The sequence below is a fragment of the Tamandua tetradactyla genome, chromosome 4, assembly GCF_023851605.1.
Source record: "Tamandua tetradactyla isolate mTamTet1 chromosome 4, mTamTet1.pri, whole genome shotgun sequence".
NCBI lineage: Eukaryota > Metazoa > Chordata > Mammalia > Pilosa > Myrmecophagidae > Tamandua > Tamandua tetradactyla.
The window spans coordinates 76,453,063-76,476,830 of NC_135330.1; the positions used below are offsets into that span (position 1 = coordinate 76,453,063).

At 38.2% G+C, this 23,768-nt stretch overlaps 1 protein-coding gene across 14 annotated transcripts in view; it reads right to left on the minus strand.

The window, feature by feature from the left end:
* ESRRG (estrogen related receptor gamma) overlaps positions 1-23,768 on the minus strand; it is a 625,071-nt gene that overhangs the window by 254,286 nt on the left and 347,017 nt on the right. For 2 of the 14 annotated variants that reach the window (XM_077157821.1, XM_077157838.1), the window contains exon 1: positions 6,649-6,857. The exons of 9 other annotated variants lie outside the window; for them this stretch is intronic. In XM_077157821.1, coding sequence (XP_077013936.1) covers positions 6,649-6,704 — 56 coding nt within the window. In that variant the 5' untranslated portion in view covers positions 6,705-6,857. Of the gene's footprint in view, positions 1-1,490; positions 1,603-6,531; positions 6,600-6,648; positions 6,858-23,768 lie in introns of those variants that run through there. 3 more of the 14 variants (XM_077157832.1, XM_077157831.1, XM_077157826.1) reach the window with 3 other exon arrangements.

Below are 23,768 nucleotides of genomic sequence, written 5' to 3' on the forward strand. Positions count from 1 at the left end.
CACATAGTGTGTACTTCCCATCAAAATGATGAAAGTATATATGCAATTCTGTTTTGCTTGAAGTGATAAGAAAGGGGACAGAGGAATGTATATGTCAAAGACTGCCTTTTATAATTAAAATATAATTTTACTTTTAACCCCTTTTTTACAATGTTGTCTAGTCCTTAGGGGAGCTCCCCATGAGTTTAATACTTTAATAAAATTTTAAATGCCAAAAGCTTCATTCATTGTGTTGTGTAAAAGAATTCCATATAGCCATAGGTCGTGTTTCTAAAGGCTAGTCTTGCGTGTTATGTATGTATCGATATTCAAATGTACATATAGATCTATGCCAGAATATTGCAATGGGCTTTAATTGGCCAGTGAGCAGCCAGTTTCTTTATAACGGTTCCCTTCTCTCTTGTTGGTTTTGCCTTACTGTGTTACCTTCCAAACATACATAACTTACCATAAGTGAAAGTGGCATAACATTTGAAGAAATCAAAATAAAAAGAGCAATTTTCTTCCAAACACATTTAAGTATTTTTTTCTAAAGTTAAAATGGGGGGATGTGTGTATGTGCACATACATGTGCAACACACAGAGACCTGAAACCCTCAGTTCAATGGTTTGGTATGATCACTTAAGAATATACATATTTGGAATATACTGAGAAGTATTGTACAAAGCAGAGAGAAAGAAACATCTGGCACTTCTGGAAAGAACAAGTAGGAGAAGAAAGATGTGTTTGCTAAAATTCTGAATGGAAATTAATTTTATTAGCAGAGGTTTCTTAGACCTTAGAAGGTATAAAATGAACTTGAAACCAGAATAAAATGCCAGGTAAATCCCTCAGAAGGCAGAAGGCTATTGCTTACAGCCCTCAGATAATAACGGAACTTACTTTGACCTGATGGACTGACATACAGAGGCAGTTAGCAAGATTTTTTTTTTAAATTCAGTAACATTAATTTTGTTAAAGGTAGGGAATGAATATTTAGGTACTTAAACAAGAATATGAAATAGGGCAAGATTAGACTAGAAATAGCATTTGGATAAGTGTTTTTTTCTCAATACACATTCAGATGCACCGAGTAAATCACAGAACTCTAAATTTACCTCTTAGAATAATATCAAATAATTCTGAAATTTATGATGTATTTTGTAGAAAAAAAAATTCCTATAATTTTACAAATTTGCTTCTAGCCAAAAAAACCCACAAATGGTATATTTATGTAGCAGAGATAAATGAAATTCATATTTTGCATTTATTTGAAAGCTAGCATGGTTTACATTAAGATATATTTGTCAGGTTCAACTGTATGAGAGAAGAACATAGCCAGAGGCTAATTCAAAATTGTTTCCTGGATATGGGCCCAAACCATTAAATTATGTATTTAACATCAGTAATTTATTTCTTATTTTATAAATATTTATGATTATAGATATTTAATTTATGAATGACAGTAATATTTTCTTTTAATCAAGCACAAATTTACTTATCAGCTTACCTGTTACCTGTGTACTGGTTAGTAGTTAAACTTATTCACCTTAACATCAAACCTGGTAAATATCTGAGATACTGATTCCAGGTTAAAATCATGCCTGGCAAATACCTGACAAATAAATGAATAGAAAATCTTTGCAATCCACTTTCTTGTACAAAGGTATATGAACATTCTTAGCAGCATCCTATATTTTATATGTGCACTCACCTCATCCCATATGTATGTCCATTCCACATGCACACTGTATAGCACACAAACACATGTGCAGCCTATCGACTGCTTCAGGTTTTAAGGTACCGTATGTGTATTTATTTATTTATTTATTTATTTATTTATAACTGTCTAGACCATGCATTTCCATATACTCATGGCTATGAAAATAATAGACAATGGCAAAAGATACGAGATGTAATAAGAAGAATGTTAAGCGGCAGAGATACTTGGTATCCTCCGTGCCCTATCAAATATACACATAACTATGACTGGAGAAGGAGAGGTTAAATATTTCACTGTCAGAGAATGTAGAGAACTGCAATTCATTTCTATCTTATGTGCTTTAGGACAATGACAATTTAATACAAGGCCATGGATGTAAAAGAGATAAAAACGGAACAAACTGGGCCAGTGTAATCACAGATTTCCTCCAGAGAGCTGGCTAGGGCCGCAGCTCATATACACTTATAACAGATCAACATTGTATCGTTTCTCTCTTCCATGAATTTACTATGAAGCAAAATTCAGAGCAAAGCTGATCTGCTGCAATGACATTAAACTTCCACCGAGAAGCCTTCAATGCTCTCTTCTTATTTTTAAATGCTTGATGGGTGAATCTAAAAAGTTTATTTGATATTAATTGGTTTAACAGAGAGCATTGCTAGCAGTTGTCACTGTATGGCAAAGTATCAACCAGAAGCACTGACTTCAATTTATTTTGTGACATAATAGAAGCAAAACCTTCCATGCTGACCGTAACTTTACAAGTAAAACAAAGAAAAATGTTGTTTTGTCACTAGACTAAAACAAATGTTGAAGAATTTTTCACACACACTTATGGGCTAGAAATTGGGAATTATGCCTCCCTTCCAAAAGAACTGTCTTTTCTTTGTCTTTAGTTCGTGGAGGAGTGAGTAATTGTAAGTGTTGTTAAATAGAATCATAGAGAAGTTACCTGCCCTCTTTGATGAATAGCGCCATGTATCTAAAATTAATTGCAAAAGTATGGTCCGGCTAATGAGATGGTCCTTATCTTTCCTCAGCACAGGAAGCACAAGTATTTTTCTGCTGGCTCAATATTTTACAAAAATGCCTAAATTGTTACTAACTAAGTAAAAACCTGATTAAACGACCTCCAAGACACAGATCATCATAAATTCTAAGATCTGGAAATTTGGGGGTTAAAACTGATTTCCTGCACTATTTCATTTTTAAACCTTAATTCCTTTTCTTTCTGACTTGGAAAAGAGCAAAAACAATTCTTTTCTCCTGCTCCTATCAGCATTTGTAAATGCTGAATTACAGTTACTATTCTTCATAAGATGGTTAATCTTATGAACACACACTATGGGTCAGACTAAATCAAAGAAATCTATCAAAGGCCATCAATTTAGAATTTTTTAAAAAAGGACAATGATACCTTATTGGGGAGAAAAACACTGGAGAAATGATCATCCATGCAAGAGAATTAATGGATATTCACAAGGGCTTTGCTAATAACACAGGTTAATTACCACTGCAACACGCTAGGCCCAGTAAATAAAGCAGCAGTGCCATAAACACATTAAGATGAGAAACCATCACTCTAAGAACAACCGGCCAACGCAGTCACCCTTTCCTCTGCCCAGGGAATGGAAAGCTGTTTCCCAGCCATTTCTGCAAAAGGAGGCTTTTTAAAACTTATCACCAAAAATGTATAGGGTAAAACATAAATACACTGACACAAAGGCTAATGAAAAATGAAGTTCCCATCGTTAGCTAACTACCCCCATTCAACATTTATGCCATCGACTGAGGGACACTTTTCCCCCCCTTACTTCCAGGAGAAAATCTGTTATACAATACGCGTTGTCTGGTTATCTCAACTACATAGAGTTCGGGACAAGTACAATGGTTCTTTAATTTTTAGAAAAATAGAAGTAGTCTGTTAGCTTTAGTGATGGGATGGGAAAGGTGATGAGACTCTACGGCTCCAGGACACTCATCCTTGAGTGCAGCTGGTTGTCACGTCCAGCAATTTACAAAGAAATCATCTGAAAACCCCAACTATACCACCTACCCTTAAGGCTGCAGGTGTTTTCAACAGATTCATAAAGAAGAGACAGGGAGAAAAGTCATGTGAGCTCCAAGTCTGGAGTTTAAGTAGCCCTCTTAGAAAAAATAAACTTACAGGGGCTGTTCCCAGTTTTCAAATAGTAGCATCTCAAAAGTCACTTAGGCAAGGTCCTATCTTTCCTTCAAAGACAGCATCCACTCTGATTTAGGCTTCTGTTGTTGTTACTGCCTAAATTTTTCCTTCTTGCTTATCTTAACCCTATATGTTTGACATGCTAATATTACATGTGGATAGCAGTATTTCAATTTAGTTTAGCTTTTAATAAGGAGAGATGAGGAAGAGAAGAAATCAAACCCCTGAAATGGAAAGAGTGGATCATACAAAATAAAACTTGCAGAGCACCAAACAGGAATCTTAAAACACTGATCTGCTTAATTTTAAATGTCTTAATTTCAACAATCCAGCTGAAATTTCCTCAACTGTTCTTCCCTCATCTTGTCTGTTTTGGAGTGTTTCAATTGCCTTTCCTTCTTCCAACAGCTGTGACAACTGTTAAAACAGTCAGTAAAATTAAGTCCGCTCTATAATCCTGTAGTCAACGTTACATTTTAATCAGAGGTTGAAAAGGATTCATGATATGAGCACACTCATTTAGAATGATTAGACTGACACATATGTCAAAATGAGCAGATATATTATTTTCATCTATTTATGCTATCAGCTATCACTGCTACTAAATGTGAAACAAGCTTTCAAGTATTATGTTCTTTAATGTGCTGGCACATTTCCTAAAATAAAATTAAAAAAAAAAAACATGGTAGTGTGTTAACATTTTAAGCTTTCCTAATGATGGTCAATAAATGGTACAAATCATTTCTCCAAAGCAGAAATTTTCCAATATTTTCCACTGAAAACTGCATAACTCTGGTTTCCTTTCTATGTATACACACACGTGATGGGGTGGAAGCCAGTTCAATTACTATGAATATTAATAGCATGTATAAATTCTGTGGTTTATTAATTGAGACAGAGAAGCAGATGCGTTGCTTCGTATTAGGTCTTTCTGTCTGTCCAGTGAACCACATAACCATCAGAACTGCATCCAGACAATAAATCTGATTTTTTTAAAAGATGACTTTTAATTGAGCCAAAAAGAAAGCAAGTTTGAATCCTCCGCCAAAGCCAAAAAGGACGTGTGCCCTGATTTCACTTAAATGCATCTACTTTAAGAAGCTTATCTAAACTAATTATTCAAATTAGAGCTAAGAAGTTAAATTCAAGGAAACTACTTTAAAAAGAAGCCTCTGGAGGATTTTTAAAGTTCGCTTGCCTATTTATTTATGAGAGGAAGTTCAGAATCTGGAGGAGTTTAGATAATGCATTCTTCCTGGCATGAAGACATTTTAAACTCTCCAATTCTACGGCTCCAGGTGTACTAACCTTCAAACTACACTTGAGTGGGTTGTCCTACCTTTGTTTATCATTTTTATTTTCACACATTTTAAGGTTATTTCTTCCTTCCCTTGAGTGTTTCAAACCGAGCCTTACAATCTTTCAGTTCCTCTTAAGTCCATCCCTTGCCTACCATCGTCTGTATGCGTGTGGAAGTGAGTGTGTGTTTTCGAGTTTACACACACTCTCATACATGCATCAGCAGCCACTGAGCCTGTAAGTCACTTTTCATCTCTTACTTAATTACAAAGCATTGCAATATGTAGTCACTAAGGACAGCTAGTGGACATCTACCTATAATGCACTATCTCATCTTCTAGAGTTGGATATTTTTTTCATAATTTATAGAGGGAAATGTTTGCCAAGAGCACCCTTTTCAGAATTATAACAGTTGGTGTCTCTGTAATGTGAAAGCAAAGCAATATAACTGACTCAACAGAAAGAGAGATGAACCAGTGACAGCTCCCATGATATACTAATATTTTATCTGAACAGTGGGCTGAAATTAAGTTTACGACCTACTCATTTACACAAGAATGCCTAATTTATTTCTCCTACCCCTCACTCACTTACCCCCACCTCTAGCAATCTGAATATGTATCTCCTTGTGCATAAAGATTTTCATAAATACGAATTAAACTGCATGTAAGAACCAAAGTACTTTTCTATATTTTCTGGACATGACACATGAAACAAATCCACAATCTCAGCATTGCCTATTTAAAGGGAAAATTTTTAAGTCAGTACTGTTGCTTTAGTTTTTTTTTTTCTTCCTCTCTTAAATATTTATAATGTGTGGAAATCTCATATTACTTAATGGACTGATTTGTCAGTTAAGTGCTGACTTCACGCTAACCATGCAAATAACATTATTCTAGCCCTGAATTACACAGGGCTAGTTTTTAAATTGTTCTCTGAAGGAGAATTAGTAAATGTGCAATTTTGCCTCTAACTCTGCTTGGTAAGAAACGGCAGGGAGCTGAAAATATCTGTCAAACTGCAAATACATAAGAGGCATTCAATAGTATAAATCATTTTGAATATTGTCTTTTAAAACATCTTTCCCTGGGAAAATGGGTCCTGGTAAAAGATGCATTTTAACAGTTCACTAAGCATTTGTGCCAAGTGCCTATCCTTAGCACCTGAGTAAGAAGTGGCTGTCACACAGCTGTTTTACTGACAGTCACTGAGCTTTGCCTCAAAGGTAACATCGTAGTCAGAGAACAATTCTCGACTAACTGAATTAGGAGATCACCGGCAACACAAAAGGCACGAGACAGACACAAACAAGCACTCGTGCACTCCAAACACCCAGGGCATTACCTGAATCAGTGGGCAAAGATACATTCTGTCCACCCCGACACCCGCAACCCCACACCGAGTTAAAAAAAATAAAAGAAAAAAGAAAGAAAAAAAGGAAAGCAAAAAAAAGGTACCTACTCTTCCTCGTAGTGCAGGGAAAAAGATTCAGGAAGGCAAAGTTCTACCGAATCCATGTGCGCCCGGCAACCATTATTTGTGCACCCCAGCTATAAATCAAAGTTTCCTTGACAGAGCACGGTGCAATTAACACAAAATGTTCTCCCAGTGACAAGCCTATAGGCACGGCCAGTTGGGACCAAAGCTCTCACACTCTCCTAATCAAGGACTTAAAGCCCCGATTGGAGCTTATGAATATGAAGTAGGGCTTTACATATGCAGTCCCACCGGCCCAGCCGCGCAGCCGATTGGGGGGCGTCTGCCCAATCAGGAGGGAGGCGACGGGAGGCTGCGCCGAGCGAGAGGAGCCGGGGCAGGTAGGCAGGGTGCGGGGAAGCGAAAGGGACAGAAAACTGAGAGTGAGCGGAGGAAAAGAGCGAGGACGAGAGAGGTTTCACCGCTCCCAGCAGCTACTGCTCTTTTTTGCTGTCCGCCCACCACCCCCGCCCCCACCCCGGCCGCCCCCGGGAAGCTTGCAAAAGAAACAGAACTAACTTAACTCTCTAAGCACCGGAGGGATCTGTGTTTCTGGCCTCAGATACATTTTTGCCTTGCAGAGGGGAACTCAGGCAGACTCGGTTCATTTGGGAAAGGATTTCTGCGGAAGGGAGAGGATCGAAGTTTTGTCGTGCCCTCGTCTGGTTTTATGACACCGCGAGCTGCTGCGTATATAGTGCGCTCCTTTCTCATTTATTCGTGATCGAGCCCCTTCCGTGTTTTCCGGATATATACTGGGCGGTTTAAAAAAAAAAAAAAACAAAAATCAAAGGCATTATTGTGAATTGGTCGGGCACGTGGACTGGGATGGTCATCATCGTTGAGGTGGTATGCAGTTTTACCCAAGTACAGAAGAGGAAATAGTGCACCGGTACGACTGGAAAGAATGCCTGTGTAAACGTTGTGCAAACATTTCTATACCTGCTACTGTCCCCCCACATGTAGGTATGCAATGCATAGTTTGTCAAAACAAAGGTAAAAACAGCTGCAGGACAAATTGGCCTCTCCAGTTTCAGGGTGGGAGAAAGGGCTCTAGGATAAATAGTACAGTTAAATCCTCAGTGCATCTTAACAAAATAGAGACTTTATTTTGAGGGTTGAGCATTGCTAAACAATGCAATTAAAGTGCTCTTAGTTATACACTTATTTCAGTACAAGCTTCCAAACTGGGAGACAGATACAAATGCAAATGATTTTATCCAATACATCCACCTTTCAAAAAAAATGCAGTGAACCTACTTGTTTCTATACATAACACATCCTACATGCTTTAAACAATCAACCCAGAAACACTTTGTAAATAGTCACACAGTCATGTCACCGCAAGAACCAGTTAAAACAGACAATAATTTATAAAATTAAGAATCCTTAATCAAAAATGTTTTAAAAATAAAAGGATATAAGAGAAGGGTATTTACCTCCCATAGTAGTGTATAGGGTGTTTTATGTTTCCGTATCACAAAGATTTTGCTTGCATCCTATTCTAAACTACAAGTTTTTTATACTAGTAAATGCACATTGTAAAAGCAGCTATTTATGGCAAAGATCCAATTGCTACCTTATCTACCATTTTGATAGAATTCAGCTCTACTGCTCAGTAACCTTTTGCATCTAAATTCTTGCATGATATAAGTAGCATAATCTTTGAGATCAAAATAAATTAGTTCACATATTCAGCGTGTGTTAAATTCACTAAATCAGCACTCAACTCTGCATACCCTCTCAAATTTTCTACGTCTTAGAAAGATACTAAAATAGGACAGCCGCATTAAAATTCAGAATACAAAAAATGATACACATGATTTTGTCCCCCCACAGAAGAAAGCAATTACCCTACCATGTATTTAACCATATCTAAGATATGGGCCTGAGTCTCTCTATTTGTGGTCTAAATGCGCCCAAGTTTCTAGATCACAACTCACATAGCAAAAACTGTGCCTGAGAATACTGTATAAAAGCAGGTAGTAAAAGCTTAATTACCAGTAGCATTATGCTGTCTATATTGTTAAATGTGAACTCTGCAATTAAGATGTAAATTTGGTTGTGAGCAGTGAATTAAAAGAGCTCTGAGATGTAGAAGAAAATCCAAGCATTCTGCAGACACTCGGGGGGAAAAAATTGTCTATTCAGTCTAAAATGAGACATGTAATCATTTTACAATTGGAAAAATAAATTTAAAAAGGCATTCTGGAAAAGAAACATGATTTTTCTAAAATACAATAAAAGAATTATGGCAGCTAATTCAGGATTACAAAGACAGAAAAAACGTCTTTGGTTCATATGATTACTATCTTGATTTCTGAATAAACTAAAATCCTCAAGGTTATTAATAGATTAAATTATGCACATTTTTAAAGCTATACCAATTTTAAAAGTTTCTTTCTTGTTTTGTCAAGAGACATTCCTTAAAAATATAAAATTCATCTTTGTGTACTAAATGCATCTTAATATAATCAACACGTTTAGATTTTGCACCTGTGCAGAATCTTCTACTGTATCCGTTTCCTTGCATTATCATGCAGTGACAGATCTTGTTTATTACTCCTTTGAAATGGCTTTTTAAAGACAAGATTTGTAGTCAATTATTTACCGATGGACCTTAAAGTCACCATGTTTCAAAGGAGTTATCTTCCATTCCCCAGAATTTTCCTATTTGCCTTTGGATTCTTATTTGCCCTCATAATGATCCATTTGGCTTCTCTGATGTATATTTTAAAACATATTTTGATTCATATTTATGTCTAAGCCTTTATTCTGTTCTCCCAGAGATATATATACAAACAGACATATTATAGTCCCCACTGATTTTTCACCAACCATATTTCATCCCCGCAAGGTGCAGTGTTCACTGAGCTAGCTGCTTTCGGAGTGACCAGAAGTGTACTAGGTTTGTAGAACTGTGTGTTTTCCCCTTGGGATCAAAGTGTCACCTCCACGAGTCAAGGTCCTATGATTACACTGTCTCGAATCCAGTTTAACCAATTTAAAATTTAAAATAATATCTATTGCACTAAACTTCTGGGACAGCTTCCAGAATATTTTATAAACACACAGCTCAGTCACCTCAAGAACATTTCCTAGTCACAGAGTTTTTCCCACCTTGAAGGGGTAAAGAGTGGATAAGCATAGGAAATAAATGCAGCACAAGTAACACTGAGATTAAATCTGTTAGAATCTCAGCTACAAAGGATTTGGAGAAAAATAATAACAAGAACAACTAGATAAACCACCTAAAATGAAAACATATTGCTAATCGGTGTATACAATTCACAATCTTACCACAAGGAGTCAACCCAAAGCAGGAAAAATGGAACCAGACAAAAGGACCTCTTGTGAAGAGGTTTCCCAAAGAATATCAGTAAGTTAGTTCATATCAGTCTAAGCATCAGGACCTGAGTCCATGCATAGTTTCAACCTCTTCTTGCTTAAATATGCAGTCACAAATATCCAAAAAAACTTCATTCTCAGGCCCCAACTAACCCACAGACAACAAAGGGGAGAATAGACTTCATTTTCACTTGAAACAATCATGATGGCAATGAGCAAAACACAAGTAGAATCAGTAGGTAGACTTCTATAGGTTGTGTATGTTGGACTCTGTTTCACATTGTTTTAGTCAGAATCATTTCCTACAACACTGTAACAATGAATTCTTCTGTTGGAAAACAGGTGATCAGAAATGCCTTGTCTCCTTAGTACTGTGTATTAATAGCTATTTTTGGCTCCCACCTTTCTTTTCTGAACAGAAACTGGATTAATCTGTTCAAAAATTTTTATAGTTGCACTATTTTTAAAGATTTTCATTGTAAATTTTGCAGCTGTCATTTGTTACATATTTAAAACTAAACAAGGGATAAGATAGTAAAGTTTTCAAATTGCCTTAGCTGTCTTTACAGATCTTTCCTCAAGATCATAAAACCTTTGAAAAGCTGTTTGCCTTTTCAACCATCTTCCCTGCTGTCTTTTATGTATTATATATTGTACAATATATGATACTACAGGAAGAAAATTAAGATTATCACCAACTATATTAAACTCCAAAAGAAAACCCATTGTACACTGCCCTGGGAAGAGAACCTAGAGGGACAAACAAGGAGGCCTGGGTGAAAAGTTCCCCTCTATCCACTCCTGCACGCGTGGACTGGAGCAGGATACCTCACTCCTCTGTTCTCCTATCCTCCATCTGAACATGTGGGTTTCTGCACTGCTGGAAACCTGCATAAGAACACACCTTTTCCCACCATGAACGTGCAAACTTCTTTCAAAGTTCAATATGACTCGCTCTATATTACCTCTAAGCCTCTATCAATTCATCATACCTCTCTTTCCTATTGCCTTTCCTAGGGCACTAGGCTTTGATATTTAAATTATTGTCTCGATTGGCAAGAAGCAATCATTTCTACTGAAAGTAATCACTTCCACAGAAGCACTAATAAAAATCTTTCCTTTTGACAAACATCTTTCCATAAACCCATTCCATTCCCAAACTGGGGAGTCCCTATTAAAAAGCCCATTCTCTGGGGAGCAATTGTCCCATCTCCATAACACACCAGACTCTTTTCCCAGTGAGTGAAAGTGGGGGTTGGGGAGAGGGGAAGAATCAGAGAAAGAGAAATTAATAGAGGCAAGCCGGTTTCTGTTTAATTAATTCAGGATTTTTTCGCTTTCATTTTGTCAAGCTAATGATATACATAGTGAAATGTCAGTAAAAATTAAATTATAAACTACAGTAGCTCCAGTGGGAAAACTGGCTTTAGTTATGTTGTATTTCCCACAAACTTCCCTAGTAAAATATCAAATGCACTTTATGGTATCCTACAATCTTTCTATAATCTGCATGGCATGTATTTACAGAGCAATAGTTAACATTTTGAAATTATACATTAATGAATAAGTTGCAGTTGTATTGTTTCCTGAATGTTAAGCACCACAAGCTAAATGCAGAAAATACTCAAGGTCAATGTCCCATTTTAGACCTTTTCAGGCAGGTATAATATTATGATAATCAAGTTTAAAATATTCCTATAGAAAGAGTAAATTAGCCTTTTCACTTGAAAGATGATTATGATAAACAATAAACCTAAGAGAGGACAAAATTCCTATTTTTAAAAGCTGTAAATTGTTGACTCAATCATGTGTGTGATAGTGTTGTCCAAAATAAAGGGTTTTTAACATTGGGAGGAAGAGGGGAGGCAGTAGTAGAGACAGAAAAGGACAGGGAAGTGGAACAAATATTATAGAATAAGCAAGACATGCTAAGATACCAGTAAAATCATCAAATTACCTGACTTTACCACCCCACTCAACTATCCCAGCCTAAAAATGTACATACCCATGAGACACCCTCCCCCCACCAAAAAAAAAAATCCACGAATATTTTTTCTGCTCTATATGAATGTTCAACACTGTAGGACAGGTCTCTTTTCCTAAAGCTTTCATCACCTTTTTTGTCCAAATTTTCAAAGCAGTAGTAGAAAAAACAATTGTGAGAGATTTAGTAGCCGGTGTCCATATAAACAGGCTTACGGTGCTATGGCTTGGGTTTGGATGTTATAACTCTCTGACACCTTTCTACAGGTCCTTTTCATAAATGAGTTGGTTTGGTAAAAGTTGGGTTCCCCAACTTTTTAATTAGGTGTGTGTGTGGAGGGGGAGGCTCAGATTCCAACCACAGGGGAAACGGCTTTGCGCTAGCATTACTTATCCATCTAAGCCTCAGTTTCCTCAGCTATTAAATGGGAATAACTACCTCTTAGAATTGTTCTGGGGATTAAATGAATTAAACCAGTTTAGCACAGTGACTGACTCTAGTTGGAAAGATCATGGGACACAATGGGTCCAGGACATTTTGGTTTGTGCCAGCTGTCTGAGCCTAGTAATTAACAGCCCTCTCTCTGTTCACTCTCAGAGTGGCCCCCGTCTGAATGATAAATTATATTTTCATACAATTGTCATATAACTTGCAACATAATATGATATAATTTACACAACAATATGAAATGTAATTCCACTGTCACATAGTGAGCCTTCTATACATCTCAACCATATTTTTTTAAACCCCTCTAACTGAAAGAAGAGACATACGACAATGGCATTGTCAATTCATTCAGCGCTCATCTTTAATGAGAGGTCCGAGTTACTAAACACAGAACAGAAAATGAAGTGCAAGTACTGCCCTGCTGAAAATACTGATAACTGTACCATAAGATGATAATAATTGTCTGCTATACTGCCACTTAGCACCTTGGCTGAATGCAATGAGAGGGAAAATAAAAAAGTCCTCTTTAAAGCTACTGTTACTTTTTGTGCATGAGCATTCGGAAGACAGACTTGAGAAAGGTAACTGATTCTGCTGATTCCCCAGAGCATTCAGTCATACATCCTTCACATAAAGAAGGTGGGAGAACCCAGCGCCCAGCCTTGCCCCCTTCTCCCTTATGAGAACAAGTCACTGCCTGCCCACAGCTGCTCCCTAACCAGGGCAGACGTTAAAGGTCAACAGACCCCCTCGGTGGGAACAGACATTAAAACCCCTCCCCTAGTCAAATCTCCTGAGATGCTGCTGGAACCCCACTGTCACACCTTGAGGACCTAAACCTTTATAAGCTGCTCCTTGGCACTCCTCTCTCTCTGTTTTGTGTGGAACACTGACTTCTATTTCCCCCCGCCTGCTGCCGTCAGGAAGTATCTTCTCCTGTTCTTAAGTCCCTAATTAAACTCAGTGCGTTGTTTGGTCTTGGGGCTAATGTTGGGTTGGAATAGGAGAGTGAGAAATTGCTTCTAGCCCTTTTCTATCCTTTAAAACACCTCCTCCACATCCCTCTACCCAAGGTGATCAGTCAATAATGCTGCTGATTTTATTACTAAACCAAGAGTGGGATCATTCACCCAGGAGTTCCTTTGATTACATACCCAAAGAACTCAATTTCTTCTCAGGCTTTGCTTTTGTTAGATTGCATGGCCAGTAATCTATGGCGGAAAAGAAAGTGTGGGCAACAGGAGGGGAAAACTCATCAGGATTATAAATCCAACTTGGCAACTCGGGGTGAAGAAAAGAGGCCCAGAGGGGTTAAGAGCCCCAAGCAGGGTCACATACCTACATAGTGGGAACTCTTATATTAGAAAAGCATATATTACTCTCTTTTGCATTACTTGGTCAGAAACAAACTATTAGTGTTAGTCTCACAATTGCTAACAACATAAATGAAATCTCCAACAGAGAGCAGAGCCTTCTGAGGACTAAGGTTTCAGGGACATTTGATCCAAAACGATAAGACCCAACTGTATGCCAAATTGTCCTCTACTTTTCCCAATACCTTAGAAAGACTTTTTTTTTTTAATTATATTTCAAAAAAGAAGCAGGATTGAATTGGTAGAGATAACTTCTCTCTCTTTTCTCAGCTAACAAGTAGCCCTTTTATATGCACATTTTGATTGTCATTTATTTTAGGGATTCAGTTTTTTGCAATAACTACCTTCTTCAACTCACCCCTTACTCAACGTGTGGGGCTAGGCCAGTTCTGACTGTCCTCACAGCCAGTCATGGCACTTGATAGCTATCCAAAAAATGTTATAGGAACACAAGGACTATGTCTTGAGAGAGTGAATGAATGAAAGACCTAATGATCAATGCTATTAATTTATTATTATTGCGTTTAAGGGAGGTTACCAAATTTAACAAGACAATACAGTCAGATTATTAGAGTGATACAGGGAAATTTTAAAAGATAAGGTGATTGTAAAGGCAGTTAATGGAGAGGAGAAGTTGGTAAAAAAAAAAAAAAAAACCGCCACAAAGGAAAACTAAAGAGGACAGAACCTACTACATTAAGGTACCCGGTAGCAGTTCCTCACCACTTGTGTTTATTCTTCTGACAATTAAGAAGGAGCAAGGAAGAATCATTGGTCTCTTTCTCCTGTTTCTATTTTTTTTAATGTTTGTCAACTAATTGATGTTGATTAAGCATTATGCAATGAAAAAAAACTTTATTAAAACAACAACAAGCAAAGCTGTCATATCAATAACTAAAACTATGACCTCATCAGGATAACATGGAAACATTTCATTTAACCTGACAACTGCTTACAAAAATTCTGATTCCAGCTTTTTTTTATAAAACATTTATAAACAAATTTCATAAAACATTTGTTTTATGTCCTAAAAACAAATAGTTTTTAATAAAGGTATTTATAAATGGCTCTTGCATACAACCTAAATTTCTCCCTATTAAGGATTCTAGGTACTTTTCATTGCACTTAATGCTTCCTTAGTTAAATGCTGACAAGATGTTATGAAGAATAACCATACAGCTCCTCTTTCTAGTCCTCTTTCTAGAAGGTATGATGCTAGAGCAGCACTGAAAACAATCAGGGAAGAGGTAGATTTCTTTCCTTGCTGGAAGAGGGAGAAGGGGATTAATTAAACAATAGAAGAAGACAAAGCCCCTTTCCTTTAGCTCACTCTCTACCTCTCCATCCTACAATGCATTAACCAAGCCCTGAATGCTTTGTTTGGTGGTTTCGTTGCAAAACCAAGAGCCTGAAGAGAACATGTCACATTAGAGGGAACAAGAAGTTATTTCTAGAAAGCTGCACTTTGGATGCAAAAGAGAGCGAGATAAAGAGTCCTTTCTCATTTCCCTGGGAGAGTAAAATAATGTGGGGGAGGGGTGGCGCAAGGCCAATACTGAAGACACTGAAACCTTGGGGGCTCTTATCTCACCTGCAGTTTGTGGCAAAGTGCACAGCTATTTGTTTCGAGAAGTTTTATAAAATCAGACGCTGTGTTACAGAAAAGCAAATAGCGTAATTAAAGACCCCATTTTTTTTCTCAAGTTCAGTTACCACTTGAATTAGAAAACGAAATAAATCAAAGACAATTTTCATTAGCGAGAAGAGAAAAGAAACAGATTAATTCACACTTTGATAAATTAGAATGCTAAATAAGGAAGTGGAATTTAACAAGGGGAGATTTTTAAAACTTTATATTTTTAAAATATGGCCAGACAAAAAATGTTTAGCTGCTCAGAAAAAAGTTTAATTATAATCAATACATACAATATCTCATTTTTTTTGCTATAATTTAGCGTGACCAATTTTATGCTTCTTTTGTTGTCTGCCACAATTGCACGCCTTATTCTTGCTTACTCAGGAAACACTCACTTTTGGGTGCCTGCTCTGTGCTAGGATTGTATACATTTCCTAAGACAAACACTACTGAGGATTTAAAACACAATAAGAGAACCTGAGGTTTCAATTTCCCTTCTCCATCATTGACTTCACTCTGAAAGTTTTGATATAGCTCCCTATTGACTACTTTCTCATCCCCCAGTTCGCAGCAATGTGACCCTGGTATAATTCTAAAATATCTGAGCCAAGGAAAAAAAGCTTAAAAAACAACAGTTAAAAATAAACAAACATATGGGAAAAGCCCACCATATTTGCTTGGAATTCTTCCAAGATTTCTTCCTTCATAAAAAAGAACTATCATCTACCACGTAAACATCAGCGTCCTCTTTAGAATTATGCTATCTCATCTTTCTGGAATGCAGTGTAAGGGGGATTGAGGTGCTCCGCGTCAGAGTCCCTTGGGCCTGGGTATGTTATCACCAAGATCTTAGAAAGGAACCTGGCCACAGTTTATTTATTTTTAATCTAGAAGCAAAGGTGATCAAATGAGACAAATTAGCTTTAATGAGCTCTTTCTGTGGTTAGAGTTTCCCCATAGAGCTCGTGTTCTCCTCCCCCCATCCCCAACAGCCCCATTTCCATTGATTGAACAGTAAATCTTATTCAGCTATTCAATCCCAATCAATATTTTGAGATGCACAGAATGTAAATGTAAACGTTTCACTTATTCTTACCAGACTTAATTCATGAGTTCTTACTGGGGGAGAAAGTTACATATTTATAAATAAGCTGTGTACTACTGCAATGAATGTGTTCCCTTACTAGTAATGCTGGCTCTCATTTAATCAGCCGCACTGTTTAGCAACAACAATCCACGAGGCCAGAAGAGTGGCCTCCTCAAAGCTAATCTTTGGCTGGGTAGATAGGCCACCTTTGCAGTCCATCAAGACCAGCTCAAATGCCACCTCCTCTGTGCAGCCTCCCCGAGACCCCCCAGGCAGAGTCAACGGCTCTCTCTTCAGTGTCCCCAAAGGCTTTATGCTACTGGTTTGTATCAAGGCAGGTTGGCTTAGGTCCCTCTGCCCCCCACTGAGTAAGCTTCTCGAAGGCTTTTAATGATCTGTGTCTTGTGTCTAGCACCATAATTTCGAACATTCTGGATTCATGATAAATATTTGCCCAATAAATTGTTGATTGTGGCAAAAAAAAAGAAGAAAGTCACACTCAGATATCTTGATGTTTCCATGAGTTTCAAAGTTTATTGAAGAAATCTCAGTATTTTAATGGAGTTAATATGTTTAATTTTCTCTTAATTAGCTACTCACTATATAAAACTGTATTTTGACTTATGAGGAAAGGAGTGCAGTTAATTATTGAATTGCACGGCAGAAGAAAATGTTCACTACATTCATTTTTGCTTTTTCTTTTTTTGTTGTTGTTAAAATAAATTTGTGCAGTGATGGCAGAAATTCCATCTTCCCTGCTTGTCCCTTCGCCCACCCCCGCAGTCCATGAGCAGACCTCCAGAGCCACCGTTTGCTAGTATTCAAACCCTAAAATTATACTCCTCAATCAGTCTCTATTCTTAGATGGCCCTGACTGCTCTCAGTTAACTGAATTATTTACTTAAGACCTAGATTTTTCTGGATCGCTATACTCATGTATGCTTGAGAAAAAGGAGAACAGGAAGAAAAATTCCTCAAATTCTCAAATTGAATTTACTAGCCTATTAATGAGTAACCTCTGTAGGCCGTATGATCAAATCCCAAAACTAGTGTTTCTAAGGAGTTAAAGAGTATATTTATACACACACACACACACACACACACACACACACACACACACACACACAGAGTATATATAGTATGCTGTATGGCGAGGTCCCATTTCATTATTTTTCCATGTGAGTATCCCGTGATTGCAGCACTGTTTGTGGATTTTTGTTTTGTTTTTTGGGAGGGAAGTGCATGGACTGGGAATCGACGAGCCAGGTCTCCTGCATGGCAGGTGAGCATTCTACCACTGAACTACCCTTGGACCACCCCCAAGGAGTTTTAAGAGCATTTTAACTCTGCTATTCATCCTCTCAAGTTAACGTCAAGCAGAGTTTAGGGTCAGGGTTAAGGTTCATCTGACTGGGCTTCCGTAAAGAATGGGATTGGACTAGAGCAGCAATTCCAAGTGTGGATCTCAGACAAGCAGAATTTGCATCAATTGGATGCTGGTTAGAAATGCATATTCTCAAGCCCCATCTCAACCCTACAGAGTCAGAACGTGGGGGCGGCACCCAGCAACCTGTTTTTTGGTTTTTTTTGTTTGTTTGTTTTACATGGGCAGGCACCGGGAATGGAACCAGAGTCTCCAGCATGGCAGGTGACAACTCTGCCAGTGGCCGCCCAGCAATCTGTTTTTGAACGAGCCTCCAGTTGTTTCTGATACAGGCTCTAGTAGTCTAGAGGATCTCTAAAGTTCTTTTCTGCTCTAAAATTCGACAGTTTCATTACCAGGAACAGAGCTTGTTTTAAAAATAAATGGCTAGGGGGAAAAATGATCATGATTATGATATGCAACTATGTGATGATATTGTGAATTATTGATTATATACGTAGAACGGAATGATCAAAAGTTAAAAAAAAAATAAATGGCTAGGGATTTAGTCTGTCATTTACTTATTGTCTCAAAGTTGTTCTTTTTTTTCTTGGGGGGTGGTGGTGCGTGGTCCAGGAATCAAACCCGGCCCTCTGGCATGGGAGGTGAGCATTCTACCACTGGACCATCCATGCACCCTGCCGCAGAGTTTTTAAACTTCACATTTCAATGCATTCAGTCTTAGGAATAAAGCCCTAAAGCAACAAAACACAATCAAATAAACTGCTGCGGCTTACTCTGGCTAATTCGTAGACAAGTACTATGGTCCTCGAACTTTTAGAAAACTCTAACTTTGGGTCCTTCTTTAGTTATTGTATGCTCACTTAACTTGGCTGTTCCTGCTTCAAAATTTGAAGTAAAAACCTTAAAATTGTGAGAGCTAGAAGTGATCAGAAAAGCTGTCCAGTGTTTCATACTTTGTTTTGAATCTGGCTCTGTCATTCTTTAAGGCAGCAGACTGGTAGGCTGGTAGATTAAATTCTCTAGATTCCAGTTTCCTCATTTGAAGACCCCCAATCCCCAGACTGCACCTCAGCCAATTAATTTATAATCTCTAGCATCAATTTTTAAAGCACTCCAGGTGGATTCACTCTGCTACCAAAGTTGAGAAAAAGAACCGCTGGTAAATCGCTTAGCATAGAATTTTACCATTATGGAGCCATATAAAGGAAATGTAGGTAAAAATATGAACTTAGATATCAGTGGAACCAGTTTTAATCCTGGCTGTACCCCTTGTTGGCTGCGTGGTCTTGAGCTAGTAGCTTAATACATCTGTCTCAGTTTAATCATCTGTAACGATAACAATGAACAAGGGGAAAGAGGAAGTACAAAAAATGCCTGTCCTCAATACTTAATGAGGTTGTTGTGAAAATGAAAATGAAAATGATAATGTCAGTCCAAGCCCACTGACAGCTATGCAAATGTAAGAAAAGATGATTTCTTCCGCAAAATCCATACCAACTGTTTCGAACCTGCAGAAATGTCAACGGCCCCTGCTAGATGCCGAGAAACTCTAACAAGTGACTTCTGGACCCTCATTTGCCTTGCATACAAGGCATTACCTGCTTTTCGGCTGAGGCCATGCTAAGGTCCCAAAGCCCATGTAGAATGAGATAATCTGGGTCCATATTAGAATCACCTGGTGGCCTTTTAAAACTCGAGACACCCGGGCCTCACAACAGATTAACTGAGTCCGATCTTCCAGCGTGGACACCACACCTCGGTTTTTCAGGGGGAAGGTCCAACCGATGGCTCCGAACTGCAGCCAAATATGAGAAAGCAGGGACAACAACAACAAAAATTGTAACTGTTCAAAATAAGTTGAAAAGCATCTGAGGGTCACAGCTCTTGTCGTGATGCAATGCCACGGGCCAAAGTTTTATGGACCCATCAGTTTGTGAAATTTAAATAGATGTGTAATACTGCCAAGCCTCTAGAAGGATAAAAAGTGAACCACAAAATGCTCATCAAAGAGATGCTGAGTATAATTTAAAAGTACATTTTAGATACAGCGCTTCGGAGTAAAAACGTATGTGAAATGGTTAAATTATTAATGTGGTATCACAGGGCAATAAAGTTTAGTTGTTTTAATTTTCTTCTTTATATTTATATGCATTGTTTAAACGGCTTTACAAGAACGATAGATTATTTATATAGCAGAAAGGAATAGTCAAATGGAATTTAGTGGGGGGAGGGGTAGGTGGGGGGGGCCACCAAACAGAGTCTAGAGTGAAATAAACGCCAGACCTGAGTGAGCAGTAATAAAAAAGGCTCATTTATATGCAAAAAAATTCTAGAACTCTCAAACTTCTTGCAGATTCCTGAACACGCTCTGATCTCTCATTTCACTCAGCCTTTCCCTGTTTCCCTTCTGCTTAGCAAAACCTGACATCCTTAAATACTTATTTCAGCGTCACGAGAGGCTTCCTGTAGGACAGAGATACCTCTATCATCTCTATTCTCTATTAACCAAAAGGTGTGGGTGTTTTACTGGAATTTGCCAAGTATCCCATGACTGTAATCTTCTTGAAAGAAACTGTGTTCTGTCCATCTTTATAAATAACCCCGCATTCAGCAAAAGTATATAAATATGACCTCCAAAGAGTCATTAAATCGGACTGAAAAGCTGCCTGGCTGTGGGAAATGGGTAGGGAGTCCCGAAAAGGCAGGAATGCAATGCCATACGATTATAGCCTTATTATTATTTAAAAAAAAACAACAAAAAAAACACAACAGAGAAGTAACTGTACTTAAACTGTCTTCAGCTATCTCTCAGACTTTCTACTTCAGGGTAGCAGTGGCAGACCTGCCAACAGCCCTTCCCCAGTGGGTACACGGGTCGGTACCCTGAAAATGCGAAGAGTGCAATTCTGCAGCGACTGCTCTACGGAATGCATAGCAAGGGTTCACAGTGCTGCATTCCTGCAACCTGTGGGCTGCTAATCATTTCAACCCTCAGGCTCCACCTGAGGAAACACGGGGATGGGGCCAAGCAATCTGGATTTTATCAAGCCCTCTGGGTGATTCTGCTGCCAGGTCCACTTATCTGAACAGAAAGATTGAGAAGAAAACAAAAAAACAGACTCACTGTTCAACCTCTTTCTTAAAAGTCAGATCTGGCTTTTTATATGTGCCCTGGAACCCCGAACCATGATGAACAAGTATTTCAAGGACAAAAGTAGACACATTTAAACCATTAAAATCCCACTGGAGAATGAGATTTAAGATGCAAAGGATGAACCTGTCAGACTCCTTCATTCTTCCCTAGTTTTCTTGCAGACTGTCTTGTACACGTGGCTTCAGCCCCATCTAAGTCTTGGGGTCTGTCTCCAGACTTCTGCCCGTGGGAGCCCCTCTCTGCTGAAGAATGGACCCTGGCATCACTGACTTGCTATTATTTATGCTTAATAGGCCTGACCTGCGCAATATTTTTTTATCTGGCTACAGTCCTATCTCTAAATTCTCTATTTTGAAAGAATACCGATTTTGTGCCACAAAGTCTGCTATATAATGAAATGCAAACAATGAAAAGGCTAAATCAGTTTACAAAAAATCTATTTGTCAAACAGTGTGGAGATGTTCCCAATTTAGTCAGGCAGTTCATGCAGCTCTTGATAAGGGAGTTAAAAACCTAGCTGGTCGCCAAACGAAAATAAAGGCATCTGCAACACAGATATATTTTCCTTTCAAAAGTCTTTGTTGTAACTTGTAGCTAATTAAGTGCCCTTACCCAAGAGATACACACATGCGGAAATAAGAGAATTTTCTTTCAAGTGAGAGCTGGATAAGCGAAGAGAGCAACACAAGTGTCCCGCATACCATGCCTTATGTTTCATTTACATTTCTATACAGCTTCATCAGCCTGACCAAAAATAAAAGGGGGGGGGGGGTTTACCTTTTTGTTGTCCTTGTTCAACTTTGGACTAGAAAGCTTTCAAAGTTCTGCAAAGAAATGTGGTTAACAATAAAAAGAAGAAGAAAGAAATGGCATCCCTGCCTTAGGAGCTTGTGGAGAAATAATGTTATCTACACACTTTTCTACAAAATAACTAAAAAATTATCATGCACTTCAATGATTCTAATTTTTATTTGTACTACTTTCTGCACTGCTTTAAGTTTGACAGTTATTGGAGCAGCACTGAACTTACTATGTCCTGTTTATCAATATGGGATTTTGTATATATTGACATTCTTTCTATTTTCCATGCTCTGAATTTAAGTATTTCATTGGGTGGGATGTAAAGTGTTGCTTTTCAAAGGAATTTTTGTTTTTGCATGCTTTTTAATCACTTACGATTAACCACATCGAGTATCACATATCATAACCTGAGTCTACTCTCTTCCTTCACAGCCCCGTCCCTACATGAGAAGACTGGACAACCAGTGGATATAAAATTACAAATATTTTGGATATAAAAAGAGGATACTGAGGGTGCATGGGTGGAATGCTTGCTTTCTGTGCGGGAGACCCGGGTTCGATTCCTGGACCATGCACCCCCCCAAAAAAGAAAATACTGTGTAAACAGAGGAGCCACTATTGGAAACTTGTAAGCTCTTTTGGCTAAGTGCAATTTATATTACAGTTATTTCTTTATACTTGGTCCCAATCCTATGCCACTACACATGTGGACCCCTCTGACTAAAACGCCATTCCCACAGTGCCTGCCCATCACACATTCATCTCCCTTTTTCACCTGGAAACTCAGAAAGATCACCTCCTCTCTTATCCTCTCCATCTTTTCATGTTTCCATATTACTTTGCACCTCATTTTATTTCTCCCATTCAACTGTGAGCTCCTTGAAAGCAGGAGCCCTGTTTAATTCATCTCTGAATGCTTGGTACAGAGCTTAGAGCCTGACAGAGTGAAGGTGTTCAAAAGTTGTTTATTGAATGAATGAATGAATACACATAGTAGAGTATGGTATGTGCCTTCTGAGCTTTAAATTGCTACTCTTAAAATAAATACTTATGCATCCCTTTCGGGTAAGAGTCATCAAAAGTACCACACTTCTGCATATTTGAAATAAATTTATAAGTTTCTTAGGTATTAATCTGAGGCTAAATCATCTCTGTTCTCCCAAAGTTTGATTCCAACTGGCTAAACTCTCCCATCGTGGGGTTTAATCCATCTTCCTCCTTCCTTTTTCTGCTTCTCTCTAATCTATCCCATATGTTGTTCTCAAACGACCTAGCTCCGTATTTCTCACTGCTGCAGACCAAAATCAAAATTTCATAATCTGAGATTCAAAGTCTATTCAGTCAGACTGAAACCCCCTCTCTTAGCATATTCCTCACACTTCCTCTTCAAGCAACCTAAGCAAAACCATCTTCACTCAACCTGGGCATCCTGAATGCATTCTTGTTTCCAAGATTTTGCTCCACCCATTCCCACCATCACATATTGAAAGTCTACCCATTTGCGGTGTTCTTCAACGGTGTCATCATATGTCTTTGCAAAGTAGGTTAGAGGCTTTAAAAAGGACGTGGCCAATTCTACTTGGCAAAGGGAAGAAAGGAGGCAGGTTTTTGGAGCTAAGCCTTAGAAGATGACTGGGGAAGGAGGTTCCTTGGCATGTGGGGACTGCCTTAACAGTATAGAAAATTGTATTTCTCTACGGAATTGGAAATGCTTTGCTGATAGGAGCTGCCTGGATCATCTTAAAAGTCCCAAGTTCCTATGAGAATGCCTTGTTTGTAGCAGTTGGCCAATAACTATTTCTTTAATGAGTCTTTATTCATTCCCATGCCAACTTCCCTCTTCACCTATAATATGTACCTTGCAGATAGTAGATGCTCAATAAATGCC